At 40.9% G+C, this 18573-nt stretch overlaps 1 protein-coding gene across 1 annotated transcript in view; it reads left to right on the top strand.

Annotated features, from left to right (window-relative positions):
* Positions 1 to 2889, top strand: part of LOC140408367 (rod cGMP-specific 3',5'-cyclic phosphodiesterase subunit beta-like) — a 93551-nt gene extending 90662 nt beyond the window's left edge. Inside the window, exon 22 of the mRNA XM_072495468.1 lies at positions 842 to 2889. Coding sequence (XP_072351569.1) covers positions 842 to 900 — 59 coding nt within the window. The 3' untranslated portion in view covers positions 901 to 2889. The remainder of the gene's footprint in view (positions 1 to 841) is intronic.
* The last annotated feature ends 15684 nt before the right edge of the window (positions 2890 to 18573 follow it).

Here is an 18573-nt window from a genome sequence, read left to right as displayed (position 1 = left end):
TGGCCGCCCTGGTGGAGGGCGGGGGGGAATCCTTCACTGGGGGGCCTCATGGACGGCCAGGCAAGCGATCTGGTGGCACCGATCCACGGGCACGTGCAATCTCGTGGGGACCTACTTCTTGCATCAGGATCCGCGGGGCGAGTCCAGCATGTCACACGGGGCGGCCGCCACAGGCCGCCGCCGTGCACATACGCAGACTCCCGACCGGAAGTGCAGGGCCCGTATCGCAGCCAGAGCTGCGAGCAGCACTCCGGGGGCCTGCCAGCCTCCTGCAGGTAGAATCGCTCAGGACTTTCTTAAGGAAAGTCCAGAGTGAAACGCCTGCGTTTTGACGCTGGCGTGGGGATATAAGCCCATTATTGGAGAATCACACCCCTTAAATTTGCAACCCCACTAACCCACCATCCTGCCAGCTGAATCTATGCCAGCTCCTTGAAAGAGTTATCCTATAAGTCCCACCCCGCTCCACTTTCTACACAAGCATAAAATGTTTTCCTTCTCCAGTAAATGTCCAATTCCCTTGCAAAAAATAATATTTAATTGCTTGATGCCACTCGCAAGCTGTCAATTTGTTTGCCTGTCTTCAAATCCCCTTTAGTCCACAGAGGTGTGTCATCTGCCACCTTGTTTCCCCGTACCTCAGGAATCCAGAATCTACCAACACCTTGCCCACTGAGGAAGCAAAGTTTGATCTCTCATGTTTCCAGCGAGTCAGTGTCCAGAAATTCAAAAGCCTTCTTGAACTTCCTTCTCTTTAAAAAGAAAAGGACTTTTGTTTTGTTTGAAATTGTTTGTTTTCTCTTTTTCATTGATCTCTCGTTCATCTATTCTCTCCTTTTAGCTGCTGCTGCCGCCGCCGCCGCAGAGAAGGCTCAGTCCAAAACTTGCTCTGTGAGTTAAACTTTGCAGTTCCTGGGCTGCCTCGTTCTCTTTAGCACTCAACACGACAAGAGACTACAAAACCTGTACGGCAGAACTGACTGCAGCAGGCAGCAGAGCAGGCAGCAATAATCAAGAGGATAACAGAACGTTGTAACCATTGAACCGTGCTTGGAATCTACTGGCGTTTGGAAGGTAGACCTTGGACAGGATGATGACGGCCTGTGTCAGAGGTGCACTCATCGCAACTGTTGCGTGTGGTACTTGCACTTAAAAGTCCTATGTAAATAATATTAATTTGAACATGAGTCGACGGCACTGGCAAAATGTGGTGGAGCAGAAATTGATCTTCCGCAGCACAAAGTAATGGAAGCCTATCAGTTGTCTGTTAAATATCCTTTTTGCAGCGGCATGTGGCGCTGAGGACCCAGGTTCGAATCCCAACTCCACTGTCCATGTGGAGTTTGCACTTTCTCCCCAGGTCTCCATGGGCTTCACCCCCACAACCCAAAGATGTGCAGGTTAGGTGGATTGGCCGTGCTAAATTACCCCTTAATTGTAAAAAAAAAAAAAAATTGGTAATTGGATACTCTATAAATGTTTTTTTTAAAAGAAAAAAAAATCCCTTTTCGCTATGCATTCCCTTGGCATCAATGGAGCTGAATTCCGGATGGGAATATAACATGAGGCTGACGTGATAATGCCCCATATGCAGTGTTGTGCAAGATCAATTTCTCCCCAGTTTTTCAATCCAGTAGGTGTATTTTTCCATGTCATCTGTACATTTGAGGAATAAACAGGAAGTATTAGTTGTCTTTCAAGTGGCAAGTCTTTGCTATATTCTTGTTTAAATGGCTTTGTCCCATCATAACATTCATAAAAGTTACTCGACTCCAGTGCTCAAAAGGGGATGCAAATAATGTTGGGATTTTGAATCACAATAAAATTGGGACCTTTCTCTGAGAGCACATGGTCCAAATTACATCATTCCTTATGTGACGCCTTTGTGTATATGCTAATAAGTACTCGGCCAGAAGGAAACACAGAATTGGTTCATTTGCTGTGTTGAAAATGCCATCTGATCCCCTTGATTGTATTATTGCTTTGTAAATCTTTCTCCTCAGATATTGTCTGTTTTAAAGACAGCAGTTGCTAATCATTCGAGACACTATCTGTAACCTCTGATCTGTCGAATATAACCTGCCAGAGTAGAAATCTGTATCCTCCATCAGAAATACTTAAAACTGTTGTGCATTTCCAGGGAAAGCCATGGAGAGCTTTCTGTATGTCACATGGTTTTACTTCCCAATTTTTTGGGATAAATCACAAATTCAAATTTGAATTTTGTGCATTGCGAAAGATGGATATAGTCATAATTCACATGAATGAACAGCATGATGTATATTAATTTAAGACAAAATTGATGAGTTGTACCTTTTGAAATCTCGGAACAACTGAATCAATAATAACAGATTAGATTAAATGCTGACAATATCACAAACAGTAAGCATCAGAATAACTAAAGTATAATTGGATGCATTAGTTGCAGACTTAGATGGGCATGTGGATAAGGCAGGACCTCTAGATTAGAATATTGTTATATTTTCACATATGAGGCTATTGTAAAAATGTTCATAGTATTTTTACTATTAAATATTTAGTTCCTGATTGTAACAACTTCAGAGTTGTGAAGTACCTCCTATGAAGTTGTACCCAGGCTGATTAGACTAAGCTCTTTTTTGCATGATGAAATCTGCTTGTTAACAGAAATGGTGAGGTATCCGTTAAGGACAGAGAAGAAATTTCTGTGGGTGATGCCTCCACACAGATATCATTGCACAAAGGTTCAATGCATCTTCTAAAGTAACAAGAATCAGAACCATTAAACCATATCAAGGCTTGGGATGATTGGATTTACAGCATGATGTTCCAGGGTAAACGAAAGCATGGGATATCGTCAATGAATCAAACTGCAATTTAAAGGAATTACAATTTTAAAAGATATTTGTACAAACGCTGCTATTTCAGCTCCATGATTGTATTTAATCTTTTGTATATTGAATCTATTGTATATTTAATCAATTGTGACATGTTCACTTTCAGTGCTATAAATCTCTGATGGTCTTTCCCTTTTTAAAGGTGACACAAAATAGGTTAACTAACAATATCTTAAGAAGCACACAATGAACTTTTAATAAAACTCGCCGTACCATTCCTCCACCAATTATAAATGGGTAGCAAATACAGCCAAAGCCAAACATTCAGGATTTTATTTCATGCAGTTGAGATATTGGGCATAGAGGTAGAAACCTTAAAATTCAATAGACACAAACGTAGAAGATTTGAAAAACAGCGAGAAGAACTTTGAAAGACTTTAAGAGGGCACAAGCACATTAACAGGAGGAGCAGTGAAGTAGCAACTGGAATTTAGTGTGGAGAGTTCTGCAGTGACACATTTGGGAGGGAAAGCGAGATATGAGTTTAAGTATGCAATTCTTCGAGGCTTTGAGTAGATAAAGCTAGAAGAAAGGCCAGTAACATTTTGGAACAGACACACAGAATACATGAGCAACGATGAATGAGATGATAGGGTTCAAAAACTATAGTCATGAAATGAAAGTTGAGACACTGGGGCTAATTCCAGTGAAGCTGAGGTAACTAAAATGGGAATTAATAGAAATGTCAAATGACAGTAACTTGTATTTATGTAGCAACTTAAACATAGAGAAAACATCCCAAAGTGCTCAATGGAGGGGTAATCAGGAAAAAAAAGTGATACTGAACCGAAACATGTTAAGAAAGTGACCAAAGATCTAGTCAAAGGCATTAACTAGAAGACAAGTTCCAACAGAGAAGAGGGAGTATAGAGGTTTCCGGAGTGAGATCAGTAGGCTGAATCCGTGGTTGCCAATTTTGAGGCTAAAGTAATACTAGGAATAAAAATAATAATCTTTATTGTCACAAGTCGGCTTACATTAACACTGCAATGAAGATACTGTGAAAAGCCCCTAGTCGCCACATTTTGGCACCTGTTCGGGTACACAGAGGGTGAATTCAGAATGTTCAATAAAGGATTAGGAAGAGAGAAAGGAAGAGAGAAAGATTTGGAAGAGCGCAGCACTCTCAGCAAGCTGGCTGGTAGTATGGACAAGATTGCAGAGGTAGGAGTGAGCAATGGCAAGAATTAATTTCTAAATTTGAGGTGGTATGGAATCTGAGAGTTGGTGTTAGGCAGTGAACAAAGAAACGTTGGGTGAGCAGGACTTGGTGTAAGATAGGATATGGGCAAAAGATCTTTGGATGCTGTGAAGTTTGTGGAGGGTGGAACATAGAAAGTAGGGCAGCACAGCATTGGAGCATTTGATGGTGAGGAGAAGATGGTGTGAGACAAAGGCATTTGGTGCATGGAAGTGGAAGAAAGTGTTTTTTCTGATACAGTGAATGTAGGTCAGAAGCTTAGGAACAGGCAGCACAAGTGGGTTGCAAACAGTCTGTTTCAACCTGAGACAATGGTCAGGGAAAGGAATGATATCAACACTGAAGCTAATGAGTCTGTGGCAACATCTGAAGACAATAGCTTCACTGGACCTGAAACGTTGGATATCAAATATGAAACTAGAGGGAAAGTCAATTAATGTTGCTAAGAAAAGACTGAAGCTGCATGGTATTACTCCATTATTTCAAGAGATTTGATGGTGATTAGATTGGACAAGATAAGCATTAATAACATGGGGTGAGCAGAGAATTGGACTGAAATTCTTAAACATTTATAGTAACCATTCATATTAGATTGCCATTATATAGATATTGACAATATATGAATTGCATTGATTCGAAGTGCTTGTTCCTATCGCATTTTATGAAAAAAAGCATTAATAATTTTTGACAGCTCTCGGTGTTAGGTATTACAACAGTTAATTAAGCACTTAACAAGGATTACTGGCACCGTTGTATAATAATGCACTCCAGTGTGTTCCTTTTAGTACAGATTAGTAACTCATCGGTTGATAAATCTTCTTATCCTGCAGAAGCACTCAGCAGTTTCCTAAAATCACCTGTCATTTCATTAATGCATACCAAGGTCAATTTGGATTTAATTTTTTCTATTTAATTATTGGATATTATTTCTATAAAGCAAATTCATCTTACTTATTCATTTACTACATGATGTGTACAGGTTCATTGTATATAAATAAATTCCCTTAAATACTTTCAGATAAAACATATATGGTGTATGGTTCGGAAATCCTTTAAAATATCACTTGACAACTCATTCTAATGCATCTATTAATGTACTGCAGATATATAGCTAAGGCAGTCTTTCCCCTGTATGCTGCAGTGTGTCATAGTATCTGGTAGTTTTGTGCATTTAATCTTCCCAGTTTGAATATTTATATCTGCTTGGTTAAATATATCCAAGTACAATTGCGGAGCGATCTTAAGCATTGCTTGACCTAATTCTATGGGCTTATCTATAGATACACAAGATTGCAACACGTTTTTCCTTCATCTAATACAAGATGCACTGAAGTAACTCGTCAAGGTTTCCTCACTGCAGCTTCCAAACCTAGTCTTTGTCACCTAGAAGGCAAAGGGCAGCAGGCATATGAGAACAGCACCGCTTTCAAGAACCCCTCCAAGTCACGTAACATCGTACTTGGAAGTATATCGCTGTTCCTTCATCATTGCTGGTCAAATTCCTGGAGCTTCCTTCCTAAGAGCACATTGGAGTACGTACAAAACACTGACGGCTGCAGTGCAATAAGGCAGCTCACTACCTGCCTAAGGGCAATTAGGCATGGACAATAAATGTTGTCCTTGCCATCGATCCCAGATCTTATGAATGAATAAAACAAAAATTGGGTCAAGGGAAGAAAAGACTTACCTTAGTAACAAAGTATACCTGGGGCAGCACGGTAGCATAGTGGTTAACACAGTTGCTTCACAGCTCCAGGGACCCAGGTTCAATTCCCGGCTGCGTCACTGTCTGTGCGGAGTCTGCACGTTCTCCCAGTGTCTGCGTGGGTTTCCTCCCACAGTCCAAAGATGTGTAGGTTAGGTGGATTGGCCATGCTAAATAGCCCTTACTGTCCAAAAAATGTTAAGTGGGGGTTACTGGGATAGGGTAGCTCTTTGTAAGGGCACCAGACTCAATGGGCCGAATGGTCTCCTTCTGTGTGGTAACTTCTATGATCCTATACTGTGGTTGCAATTCCCCCTCCCCATTGCATATGAATGAGATCTTGAGGCAGCTGTTTCCCTACATTACAACAGTGACTCCACTGACAGAAACATTGGGAGTCCGCATGCGTGTAGGATATCGTACAAGTGCTGTCAATGATTCTGAGCTTTTCTGTGTTGTGCCGGTATCTCCACTGTCCCATCCCCTCCCACTGTTCGAGTGCAACTGATGGGAAATCTATCAATTTTACTTACACTGTTAATCTCCCTCAAAAGAGTTACACCTTATTCAGTGAGGTGTAACTGGGTTTTTAATAGCTTTATAGGAAGAGGGGAAGCAATGGAGTAGTGGTATTGTTGCTGGATTAGTAATCCAAAGACCTGGGGTAATGCCCTGAGGACCCAGGTTGGCAGATGGTGAAATTTGAATTCAATAAAAATCTGGATTTAAAAGTCCAATGATGACCATGAAACGACTATCATAAAAACCCATCGGATTTCACTAATGTCCTTTAAGGAAGGAAATCTGCCATCCTTACCTGGTCTGGCCTACATGCGACTCCAGATCCACAGCAATGCCCTCTGAAATGGCCCAGCAAGCTGCTCAGTTCAAGACAATTAGGGATGGGCAACAGATGCAGCCCCAGCCAGCGACACCCACATCCCAAGGATGAATAAATAAAAGGTGATCATTACTGTCAAGCACCCTCACTGGATTCGTGGAATGTGAAATTTTTCCATTATAATACAATAATGCTACATTTTCTGATGCATAAACCCAAGAGAAATGGTCCATCCATGATTACCAAAATAAATTAAGGACAGGATTAGATCCAAAGGGGAGTCATATAAAGTTGCTTGAAAAAACAGCAAGCCCGACGATTGTGACCAGTTTAGAATTCAGCAGAGGACCAAGAGATTGATTAACAGGGGAAAAATAGGTCATCAGAATAAACGTGCAAGGGACGTAAAAACAGACTTTCAAACTTCCATAAGAATGTAAAATGAAAAAGATTCATGAAGGCAAATGTAGGTCCCTTAAAATCCAAAACGGGAGAATTTATAATAGAGAACAAGGAAATGACAGAGCAACTAAGCAAATATTTTAGCTCGGTCTTCACAGAGGAAGACACAAATAACTTCCCAGAAATGCTGGGGAACCAGGGGTCTAGTGAGATAAAAGAATTGAAGGGAAATTAGCATTACTAAAAGAATAGTGCTTGAGGAGTCAATGGGACTGAAAACTGATAAATCCCCAGGGCCTTATAATCCACATCTCAGGGTACGAAGTGGAACTAGTGGATGCGTTGGTTGTCACCTTTCAGAATTCAGGAACAGTCTGTCGGACCCCGCTATTTTAAAAAGGAAAAAGGAGAAAATAGGGTATTACAGGTTGGTTAGCCTAACATCAGCAGTAGGGAAAATGCTACAGTATGAGAAAGATGTGATAAAACTTCAAAAATATCAACTGGATTCAACAAACCCTACATGGATTTATGAAAGGAAAATCATATTCGACACACCTACTGGAGTTTTTCATGGACATGACTTGTAGAATAGGTGAAGGAGAGCCAATGGATGTGAATTTTCAGAAATCTTTTGATGAAGTCCCAAATAAGAGGTTAATGTGCAAATTTAAAGCACACAGGATTGGGGTGAGTACAATAATAACAATCTTTATTGTCATAGTAGGCTTACATTTACACTGCAATGAAGTTACTGTGAAGTGCCCTTCGTCGCCACGTTCCTGCATCTCCTTGGGTACACAGGGAGAATTCAAAATATCCAAGTCACCTGACAGCACGTCTTTCGGGACTCGAGAGAGGAAACCGGAGCACCCGGAGGAAACTCACGCAGACACGGGGAGAACGTGCAGATTCCACACAGACAGTGACCGAAGCCGGGAGAATCAAACCAGGGACCCTAGAGCTGTGAAGCAACAGTACTACCCACTGTGCTACCGTGCTGCCCATATTGGCATGGATTGATAATTCGTTAGCAGACAGGAAACCGAGAGTAGGAATATATGGGCTTTTTTCAGTGGTGATGAGTGCGGTTTCACAGGAATCAGTACTTGGGCTTAGCAATCTGAATATACTCATAAGAACCCTGCTGATGTTCCCCACGTTATCAAAACCCCAAAGAATAACTTGTAACAGTGGTTCTTAGTGGTTTATATTTGTTTGGAAAGTGAGGAACAAGGTACAACTCAGTGAGGAACCCAGTCATTGTGCAAACAATTAATAAAGAATATTTATTGGAATAAGAGAAGAAAAAAAAACAATAAAAGATTAAGATATATTAATAAGTAAAAACATTGTTTTGTTTTATCTGAAGTTACCTCTTGTTTCCAAAATATATTCATGTTCCCTGAACTCAGAGACACGGGGGGGGGGCGGGATTCTCTGATCGCCGAAATTGGCCAGAGAATCCCGGTTTATGCCAGAATCTGGGACGGCGCCGTTTTTGCGATGCTCCGCCCCCTCAAAAATGGTGTACTTGTGGAATACACCGCACGCCATATGGATGGCCTCAGGGCATCACCTGACACCCTCCCCCGATGGGCCGAGTCCCCGATGGCGTGGGACACGTGTGCTCACACCGTTCAGGGGCCTCGTGTGGCAGCTGCGGACTGAGTCCAGCGCCGCCACTTATCATAGAGGGAGTGCAGCGAAGGTTCACCAGACTGATTCCTGGGATGGCAGGATTGTTGTAAGATTGTTGGGTGGACTCGGCCTGTATTCGCTAGAGTTTGGAAGAATGAGAGGGGACCTCAATGAAACTTCTAAATTTCTGACAGGGTTGGACAGACTGGATGCTTGGCTGATGTTTCCTCTGGCTGGGTGTGGGGGTGGGGGGTGGTCAAGAACAAGGGGTCACAGTCTCAGGATACGGGTTCGGGCATTTAGGCCTGAGATGACGGGAAACCTCTTCACTCTGTTGGTGCTGAACCTGTTGAATTCTCCACCACAGAGACTGTGGAGACCAAGTCACTGAATATATTTAAGAAGGAAATAGATTTATAGACTTTAAAGGTGTCAAGGGGTATGGGGGAAAGGCAGGAGTATGGCATTGAGAGAGAGGATTATCCATGATCACACTGAATGGCAGAGCAGGCTTGCAACAAGAACTGTGCTACACTTAAATAAGGATAATTTTAAAGGAATGAGGGCAAGAGTTGGCTGGAGTGGACTGAGAAAGGAGTTTAGCAGGAAAGATGGTTGATCAGCAATGGCAGTCATTTCTGAAAACAGTTCATGACTCACATCAAAGATACATCACAGTGAGGAAGAAAGATTCTAGGAAGGCGATAAATCAACCATGGTTAACCAAGGAAGTAAAGGGTAATATTAAACTGAAGGAAAGAAAATATAATGTGGCAGAGATTAGTGTAAACCAGAGGATTGTGAAAGTGTTTTTTAAAAAAAAATAACCAAAAAATAATAAAGAGGGAGAAGATAAACTATGAGGGTAAACTAGCAAGTAGTATAAAAATGGACAGCAAGAGTTTCTTTAAATATATAAATAGGAAGAGAGAGGTCAAAGTGAATATAGACCCCTTAGAGAATGAGACGGAAGAGAGAATAACAGAGAACCAGGAAATGGCAGAGGGGTTAAACAAATACTTTGCGTCAATCTTCACGGTGGAAGACACAAATAACATTCCGAAAATATTAAATAATCAAGCGTGGGGGGGGGGGGGTTGAAGAAAATAAATACAACAACTATCACTAGGGAAATAGTACAGGCAAAACTAATGTGGTTAAAGGCTGCTATGTCCTGTTGTCTTGATGGGTTGCATCCCAAGATATCAAAGGAAGTAGCTATAGAGATGGATGCACTGATAGTAATCGTCCAGTATCCTAAAATTCTGAACAATCCAGAGTATTGGGAATCTGCCAATCAAACACCTTTATTCAAAAAGGAGGGAGACAAAAATAAGTAACTATAGGCCACTTAGCTTAATTTCTGTCATTGGGAAAATGCTAGAGTCCGTTATAAACCATGGCATTTAGAAATGCATAATCAAGCAGTCATCATGGCTTCATGAAGGGGAAATTATGTCTGACAAATTTATTAGAATTCTTTGAAGTGCCAATGAGCAGAATAAATGAAAGGAAACCAGTAGATGTAATCCAGTAGGATATTGAAAAAGTGTTTGACAGGGTACCACACAAAAGCCTATTTAATAAGATCCCATAGTGTTGGGAGTAGTGTATTAGCATGGCTAGAGGATCGGCTAACTGATAGAAGACAGAGTTGGTGTAAGGGGGCATTTTCAAGATAGCAACCTGTAACTAGTGGAGTGCCACAGGGATCCAAGCTGGGGCCACAACTATTTACAATATATATTAATGACTTACTTGAGGGAAATGAATACATTATTGCCAAGTTTGCAGATGACAATATTTCTTGTGAGGGGAGTTTAAATGGGTTGGGTCTGCACTCATTGCAGTTTAGAAGAATGAGAGGTGACCTTATTCCCGTACCAGCCTCCCCGAACAGGCACCGGAATGTGGCGACTAGGGGATATCCACAGTAACTTCATTTGAAGCTTACTTGTGACAATAAGCAATTTTCATTCATTGAGAAACATCTGGTTCTCAGGGGGCTTGACAAGGTAGAAGAAGAGAGGACGTTTCCTCTTGTGGGAGAGTCTAGGACCAGAGGGCATAATCTCAGAGTAAGGGGTCACGGGTTGTGAAGGAATTTCTTCTCTCAGAGGGTAGTGAATTTGTGGAATTCTTTACGCAGAGCTGGAGGGGCTGGATCATGGAGTATGTTTAAGGCTGAGATAAATAGATTTTAATCAGTAAGTGAATCAAGGGTTTTGAGGATAAGGTGGGAAGGTTTTGGATTATATCAGATCAGCCATGATCTCATTGAATAGTGGAGCAGACTCGATGGGCCGAATGGCCTATTCCTACCCATCTTATGGAAACAGAGTTAATGTTTTGAGTCCGTTGACCCAGCAACAGAACTGTAGAACAACTGTGCTTCTCTCTCCATTGTTAAATAATGTTTGGGATCTGAAATAACATAGCAGGGAGAGCTGCAGTGCTACTCAGAGGTTGAGGGCAAAAGCAGGACCTGTTTTTTTGCCTGGGTACGAAGCATATATGCTCAGTGTCTGACAGGATGATAATAGGGGCACTTAATTTAAAGTTCTTTATTATGACTTGGTCATAAAAGAGTCCATCTGAATGAACAGCCAAGTCCCATGATATCACTTGTCTCCTAGCCAGTTGAAGTTCAAGCTCCAGTTGCATTGGTCTCTGCATATCTCCAGTGATCATGGCAATGACCATTTGGAGAGTGAAGTAGAATATGGTGCAGACTTCAGTAACCTTGTAAATCTTGTCCAGGCCCTACAACAAAACTCCCGACAGTTCCAAGTTTTGGAACTCTTGTTACACTAAACCCAAGCTCAATTGCCTCACTGCTTCCTTATCTATGACAAATCCTTTATCTATAAAGGGCTCATGATGCTGGCTCCAATCATCAGTGTCTATGATTGCATAGACACTGAGCATTAGCAGATAGCCAACAACATTGAAAGGAGAATTTGAAAATTGTTAAAAATGGAGAGGGAAGCCCCAATATACTTCGGGCCCCGAATCTAAGGAAGGATGTGCTGGCCTTGGTTTGTACTCATTGGAGTGAAGAAGGATGAGAGGGGATCTTATTGAAACTTACTGCGTTTCAATACTGGATACTACGAGGCCTGGATAAGAGTGGACGTGGAAAGGATGTTTCCACTTGTAGGAAAAACTAGAAACCAGAGGGCACGCACAATCTCAGACTAAAGGAACGGTCCTTTAGAACAGAGATGAGGAGGAATTTCTTCAGTCAGAGGGTGGTGAATCTGTGGAATTCTTTGCCCAGAAGGCTGTGGAGGCCAAATCACGGAGTGTCTTTAAGACAGAGATAGATAGGTTCTTGATTAATAAGGGGGTCAGGGGTTATGGGGAAAAGGCAGGAGAATGGGGATGAGAAAAATATCAGCCATGATTAATGGCGGAGTGGACTCGATGGGCCGAGTGGCCTAATTCTGCTCCTAGGTCTTATGGAGGTCCAAACAGGCACAAATGGATCTCAGCAGGACATATTAGACACAACTTGTCGTAACGGAGTGAGGTACAGAGGTGGATGGTTTACAGAGCGACAGCGGTACAAAACACGTTCCCAGGAGTTGGATTGTGTAGTTTCCAATGACAAATTAAAACCACAATTGAAGTGAATTACTGAAAACATTTTATTTTTGCCCACGAGTTTGGCTTTTTTAACTGTATATACGGGTCAGTATATTCAGAGTTTCCAGCTGTTCTGAACTGCAATGGTTATAAAACAAACTGTAAACCTTTAAAGAGGACAAAGACATCTGGGGTCACTGACCCACAGTCTTGAAATTCAAAAGCGTACATTTGGTAGATAAACAGTTGTCAGCTTTGTCACTAAGTCAACTTTTCCACAACAGATTTTCAAGACATAAAATTAACAGAAGACAGTATGTTGTTCAAATAAAATTTATTCTTGCTCATTGGAAAAGCACATCAAAAATGTGCGCTGAATAGATACGTCTGACAAGTCCATACTAGCAAACCGAGAAGACAGCATGTTGATTCTTCATCTGTTTTTAATGGTAATCATTTCAAAATAGAATCTTCAGCTGAAATGAGATATCAATTTACTTATGTACATAACCTTACATACACACAATTAAAATATTTTAAAATCCTGACTAAACATTATGCTCAAACCAAGGGATGGTAGCATTGGAAAATATCTAGCTGCCAAGTTGGGTAATCATTGCCAGGATCAAGATGTCCTTGGGCAGATACAGGGCAAAGCTCCTGTGCTTCCAGATCCCACCCCACAGTCATCCTCTTGTCCCACACTATCTCACCCTTCTTTCTCATTCAGTGTCATGACAGCCTCCCCGAACAGGCGCCGGAATGTGGCGACTAGGGGCTTTTCACAGTAACTTCATTGAAGCCTACTTGTGACAATAAGCGATTTTCATTTCATGAAAGTGCCTCTGCACCAGTCTGACCTATTGACGGTACCCGATTCCCATGGCTCTTAGCTGAGGGGTAGCTTAGTGCTGCGGGAAACAGCACAACCAGACTGATGACACTTCCATCAGCCGGGGCTAGATTCAAACCCTTATTTTAAAAAATGTTCAACCTTTACTTCAATAAAGGAAAAATCAGACAGATCAACTTTGAGTCAAAGGAGCTATTAGGAATTATGACAATTGCTTGGTCAATGGAGCAGTTTTGGCAATGGCCTTTCAGAATTTATGGCCAAGGTAACTGAAGTTCAGCCACCAATGGCACAGTAGGTGTGAGGGGATGTACACGAGACCCAAGTTGGAAGAACACAGTTCCGGAAGGGCTGTGGAGCAGGAGGTGGTCACAAGGTTATGAAGCAATCTGAGAGTGGGAACATGGGGAAGAGAATTTTATACAAGTTGTTAGAGAACTGGTCAATTGTTAGAGAATCTAGGTCAGCAGCAACTCCCCACCCACCTCACAAAGAGTGGTGGAACTCTGGAACCTCCTTCCAAAAAGCTTGGAGGTGCTCAGTCAACTGAAAAGTTGTAGACTGAGAATAATGGATTTTTATTAGGTTAAGGGTAAATTAAGTTGAGGTAGAACCAGCCAGAATGCGACCAACCAGGCTCTAAGGTGATCTACACATGCTCCTACTTTCCTGATGTAGAATTACATGAGATATGCTCATGGTCACGTATAGTTTTACTTTTCTTAACTGGGCACCAATACATAAAATATTGATTCCAAGCCACTGCAAACATCATTTATTTTTCAAATACCTTCTGCCAATTGTTTCGCAATGCGCTCAAGCTCCTCTCGCTTCTTTTTTTCTTCAGCTTCAATTCTCCTGTCCTCTTCAGCAATAGGCTTTAAATATTCTTCATTATAAAATAGATAAACATGAAGGGTTAAACCTCTGTATGAACTGTCCTCATTAAGAATTTTTATAATTGCCGTTTGTTTCCAAAAGAATTCCAATTCCTTGCCAACTTCACCAATGTAATTGTCATATCATTCAAGTATTGTGACCAATTCTTGGATTAGCACACAAGGAGCGAATAGAACAATTGCAGCAACACAAACTTTTCAGAAACAGTGCCAATTTCAATCTGAACTCTCCAGATTAGGTTAGAAAAAGCCAGCAATTTGTTCCAGGCTTTTAGAAAAATGTGATTCTGCATGGAGGACAAGATAATCTCAGACCCTTACCACATCGCGTCTTCCCGTAGAGGATACCGGCCAGCAATGCTGAATACCTAGCCATCTGTAACAGAATATAATACAAGTTTACTGCGGTAGAAACACTTCGCTCTCCAGTAAGAACTCCCGACTCAAGTTGGATAACAGGATATGTGCAATCCAGACGTTGTTGTTTGACTCGCAGAATGAGTTATCAGTTTGTTATGGGCCAGGGTTTAGAGAACGCCAAAGTATATCATGGAGTTCACCTGACCCACAACTTTTAATGGATTGTGGTATGGGAAGCACACGGCCCACTCTACAGGTGTGGTAGAGCAGAAATGGTAAAGTATTTTTTAAAGTAAAACAATGTTTATTCTATTAACTCAAGTTAACATTTTTAAAACAAGCAGTGAACATCTTAGCAACCATTAATTCAAATACAACCCCCAAAGAATACAACAGTAAGTAATCCTTAAGCTGTCCTTTTAACATCCAGAAGACTTTAAAAAAAACCTTTAAACAGAAGCACGCCAGGTTAAAGTCACGACTGAGAGCATTTATTAGTTTTAAATCACCAAAGAATCGATTTACAGTTTTTAGATTACAGAGAGAGAGAGACTAATACACCTTCTGGCTGTGATTGCAACTATCCAGCTCTGAAAACAAAACTAAAACACAGCCTGCAGCAAACAGCCTAAAACGAAAGTAAAAAGCTGACAGACAGCCCAGCTCCACCCACACTCTGACATCACTGATAAACACCCATTTCTTAAAGGTACATTTCTTAAACACCCATTTCTTCAAAATACTCATGTCACCTCCCCCAAGAAAAAAAAAAACCATCAACTTCAAAATGGTTTCATTTTTCACCTTTTCACTATCCTTTAAGAAATGCACACAGTAAATATACTTTTTTGTTTAAAAAAATAACACGCAAACAGGTTTATAATAATATAGTCCTTTTTTTAAATTCTTCCTCCAACTGAAATCCTTCTCAATAGACAGTCTCTTTGAACAAGAAGGTCTCTGCACGATCCATCAATTTCTCTACGCTTCGTCATTTCTCTTTAAAGTCAGAAACTTTAGTTCAATTTGAACAGAGTCCCTTGTAATTCTCCAACACATGAGCATTGGTTATCACAGCTTTCAGGCAGTCAAATGCCTGTTGAAAGTCCGCTGTCCACTGAAACGTTTGACGTTTCTTCAGCAAATCCATCAGTGGAGCAATCACGCTACAAAACATTTTCACCAATGTTCAGTCAAATCCACTCATGCCAAGAAATCGCATTATTTCCCTTCGTCTCGAGGGTATCGGAAACTCAAGGAAAATGACGTGGGCTTTTCCAAATTCACTTTTGGCTAGGTTTATCACCAAACCCACCTTCTGAAGTAGATCAAATAACTCCATCAGATGTTTTAAATTATCCTTCCATGTCTGGCTGAAAATTACCAGATCATCGATGAATACCACACGATTGGGTCATCCTGAAACAACTTTGTTAGTTAACCGTTAAAATGTGGCTGGGGTGTTTTAAATGCCAAATGGCATAACTTTGAATTGGTATATACCATCTGGAGCTACAAAAACTGAAATCTCCTTCGCCCTTTCGGATAAGTAAATCCAGTTTGGAAATAAAAGCTGATTGTCCCACTTTCTCAATGCAATCCTTCAAATGTGGAATAGGATAAGAGTCCGTTCTTGTAACTGCATTAACCTTTCTATAGTCCACACACAACCATTGGGTACCGTCTGGTTTAGGCACCATCACTATGGGTGAGCTCCATTGGCTGCAACCCACTTCAATTATGCCATTTTTAAGCATACTCTCAATCTCTTTGTTAACCTGTGCCAATTTTAAAGGGTTAAGTCTGTATGGATGTTGTTTGATTGGAACAACATTTCCCACATCTACATCATGGATAGCCATTTTAGTACTTCCCAATTTATCTCGACAAACTTGCCCACGTGATATTAATAACTCTTTCAGGTCAGTCCGTTTTTCCTCTGAAAGGTAACTCAACAATTAATCCCAATTTTTAAGAACATCCTCGTTTTCCAATTTAATTTGAGGTATGTCAAAGTCAGTCATCTGGATTTGGTTCGTCACGGAGTTAGAATCATTAAAACCTCCTTCTTGTTCTCTCCTTCCTTTTCAAAGTACCTTTTAAGCATATTCACATGACACACTCGGTGAGTCGTCCTTCTATCTGGTGTCTTTACCACATAATTCACTTCACTTAATTTCCTTTCAATCTGATACGGTCCACAAAACCTAGTTTTTAAAGGCTCACCTACCACTGGTAACAACATTAAAACTTTATCTCCACTGGCAAAACTACGAACTTTAGATTTCTTGTCCACTACCCGTTTCATCACATTTTGTGCAACTTTCAAATATTGTCTAGCCAATTCACCTGCTCTATTTAATCGTTCCCTAAAATTTGACACGTAATCCTATAACGTAATTTCCGATTTCTCACTCACCAATTTTTCCTTAATCAATTTAAGTGGTCCTATTACCGCATGACCAAAAATTAGTTCAAAAGGACTGAATTTGGTTGACTCATTAGGTGCATCCCTAATTGCAAACAGTACGAATGGAATTCCTTTGTGCCAATCCCCTGGATAATCTTGACAATAAGCCCTCAACATTGTCTTTAATGTCTGATGCCACCTTTCTAATGCTCCCTGCGATTCTGGATGGTACGCAGTCGATTTAAATTGTTTTAATCCTAAGCTATCCATAACTTTTTTGAATAACTGAGGTAAAATTTGATCCTTGATCCGATTGTATTTCTGTGGGTAGTCCATATCTAGTAAAGAATTTAAGTAATTCCTACACAATCTTTTTAGCTGTAATATTACGTCCTGGAATGGCCTCTGGAAACCGAGTAGACATATCCATTATAGTCAAAAGATATTGATTCCCACTTTTTGTTTTAGGAAGTGGTCCTATGCAATCAATTAGGATCCTTGTAAAAGGTTCCTCAAATGCTGGAATGGGTATTAAGGGTGCTGGTTTTATCACTGCTTGAGGTTTCCCTATCACTTGACATGTGACAAAATTTAACTACATCTTTATGCAGTCCAGACTAATAAAAATGATTTTGGATTTTAGCTTGAGTTTTCCTTATGCCCACTGGTACCTCATGTGCAACTCGCAACACCTCCTTTCTATGCCCTACCGGCAGTACTACTTGACCAACTTCTGCCCACATTTCATCCGCCTGCATATGTAAAGGTCTCCATTTTCTCATCAAGACATTACTTTGACGGTAATAACACTCTGGTATACACGCAGATTCCTCTTCTGAGTATGCTTTCTGATATATCCGATTTATTTCAACATCTTTCTGTTGTAACTCCGCCAATTTTCCTGAACTAAAAATATCCACCTCATCCTCCATCTGTTCTTGCTCTTTTTCAACCATCTGATCAAAAATCGTTTCAGATAATTGCACTTCAGCTTTATTTTCACTCTTTGATTTCTCCTCTTGTCTTAACCTGTGACTTTGCGACCTTGTTACTACACAATCCGGAACAATCCCAGGATATTCGCCCTTCAACACTTCAGTTGTCGGATTTTCCACTGGCTTATCAACCACAGTAGGCATCACTACCACCTGCGATCCAGCTATATCATTACCCAAGATAAAATGTATTCCTGGACAAGATAGTTTCTCTTATTACTCCTACTATAACTTCACCATTCTTCACTGGAATTTCCAACCTTACCTTATATAAGGGAACACTACTCCTCTCACCCGGAATGCCACGTATTACCACGTTTTCTGGCAACATTCTTCCCAAACTACATAACTCCTGATCTCTTACCATTAAAAATTGACTAGCTCCCGTATCTCTTAAAATTGTGACTTCTTTACCAGCTCCTCCTGATACACGAGTAAATTTTACCCACACAAGTAAATTCTTTAAAGAGATCTGGCACCTTCTTATCAATCACCTCTTGATCAGGCTGTACAATCTTTTGCACCGCCTCCGCTTCACGTGGGCTTTCCTTTACCACTCTAACAAACCCCACTGTCTTATCCTGTTTTACCACATCAGCCTTCCCAGTGCTTTTCTTCAACCACCAACACTGTGACTTTACATGGCCTAGTTTATTACAGTGAAAACATCTGAAACTTTTCATTTCTTTTCCACCCTCCTGGATTTCCTTTTTAATCTGAGGTACACTCGTCTTACTATCTCCCCTCAGATCACCTTTACCACTTGAGTATTTCTCATGTCCCCAGTTTCTATCCCTCACGG

The sequence above is a fragment of the Scyliorhinus torazame genome, chromosome 3 (genome assembly GCF_047496885.1).
Source record: "Scyliorhinus torazame isolate Kashiwa2021f chromosome 3, sScyTor2.1, whole genome shotgun sequence".
Classification (NCBI taxonomy): Eukaryota; Metazoa; Chordata; class Chondrichthyes; order Carcharhiniformes; family Scyliorhinidae; genus Scyliorhinus; species Scyliorhinus torazame.
Note: the sequence above shows the minus strand (reverse complement) of the source record. Positions and strands in the feature narration are given on the sequence as shown.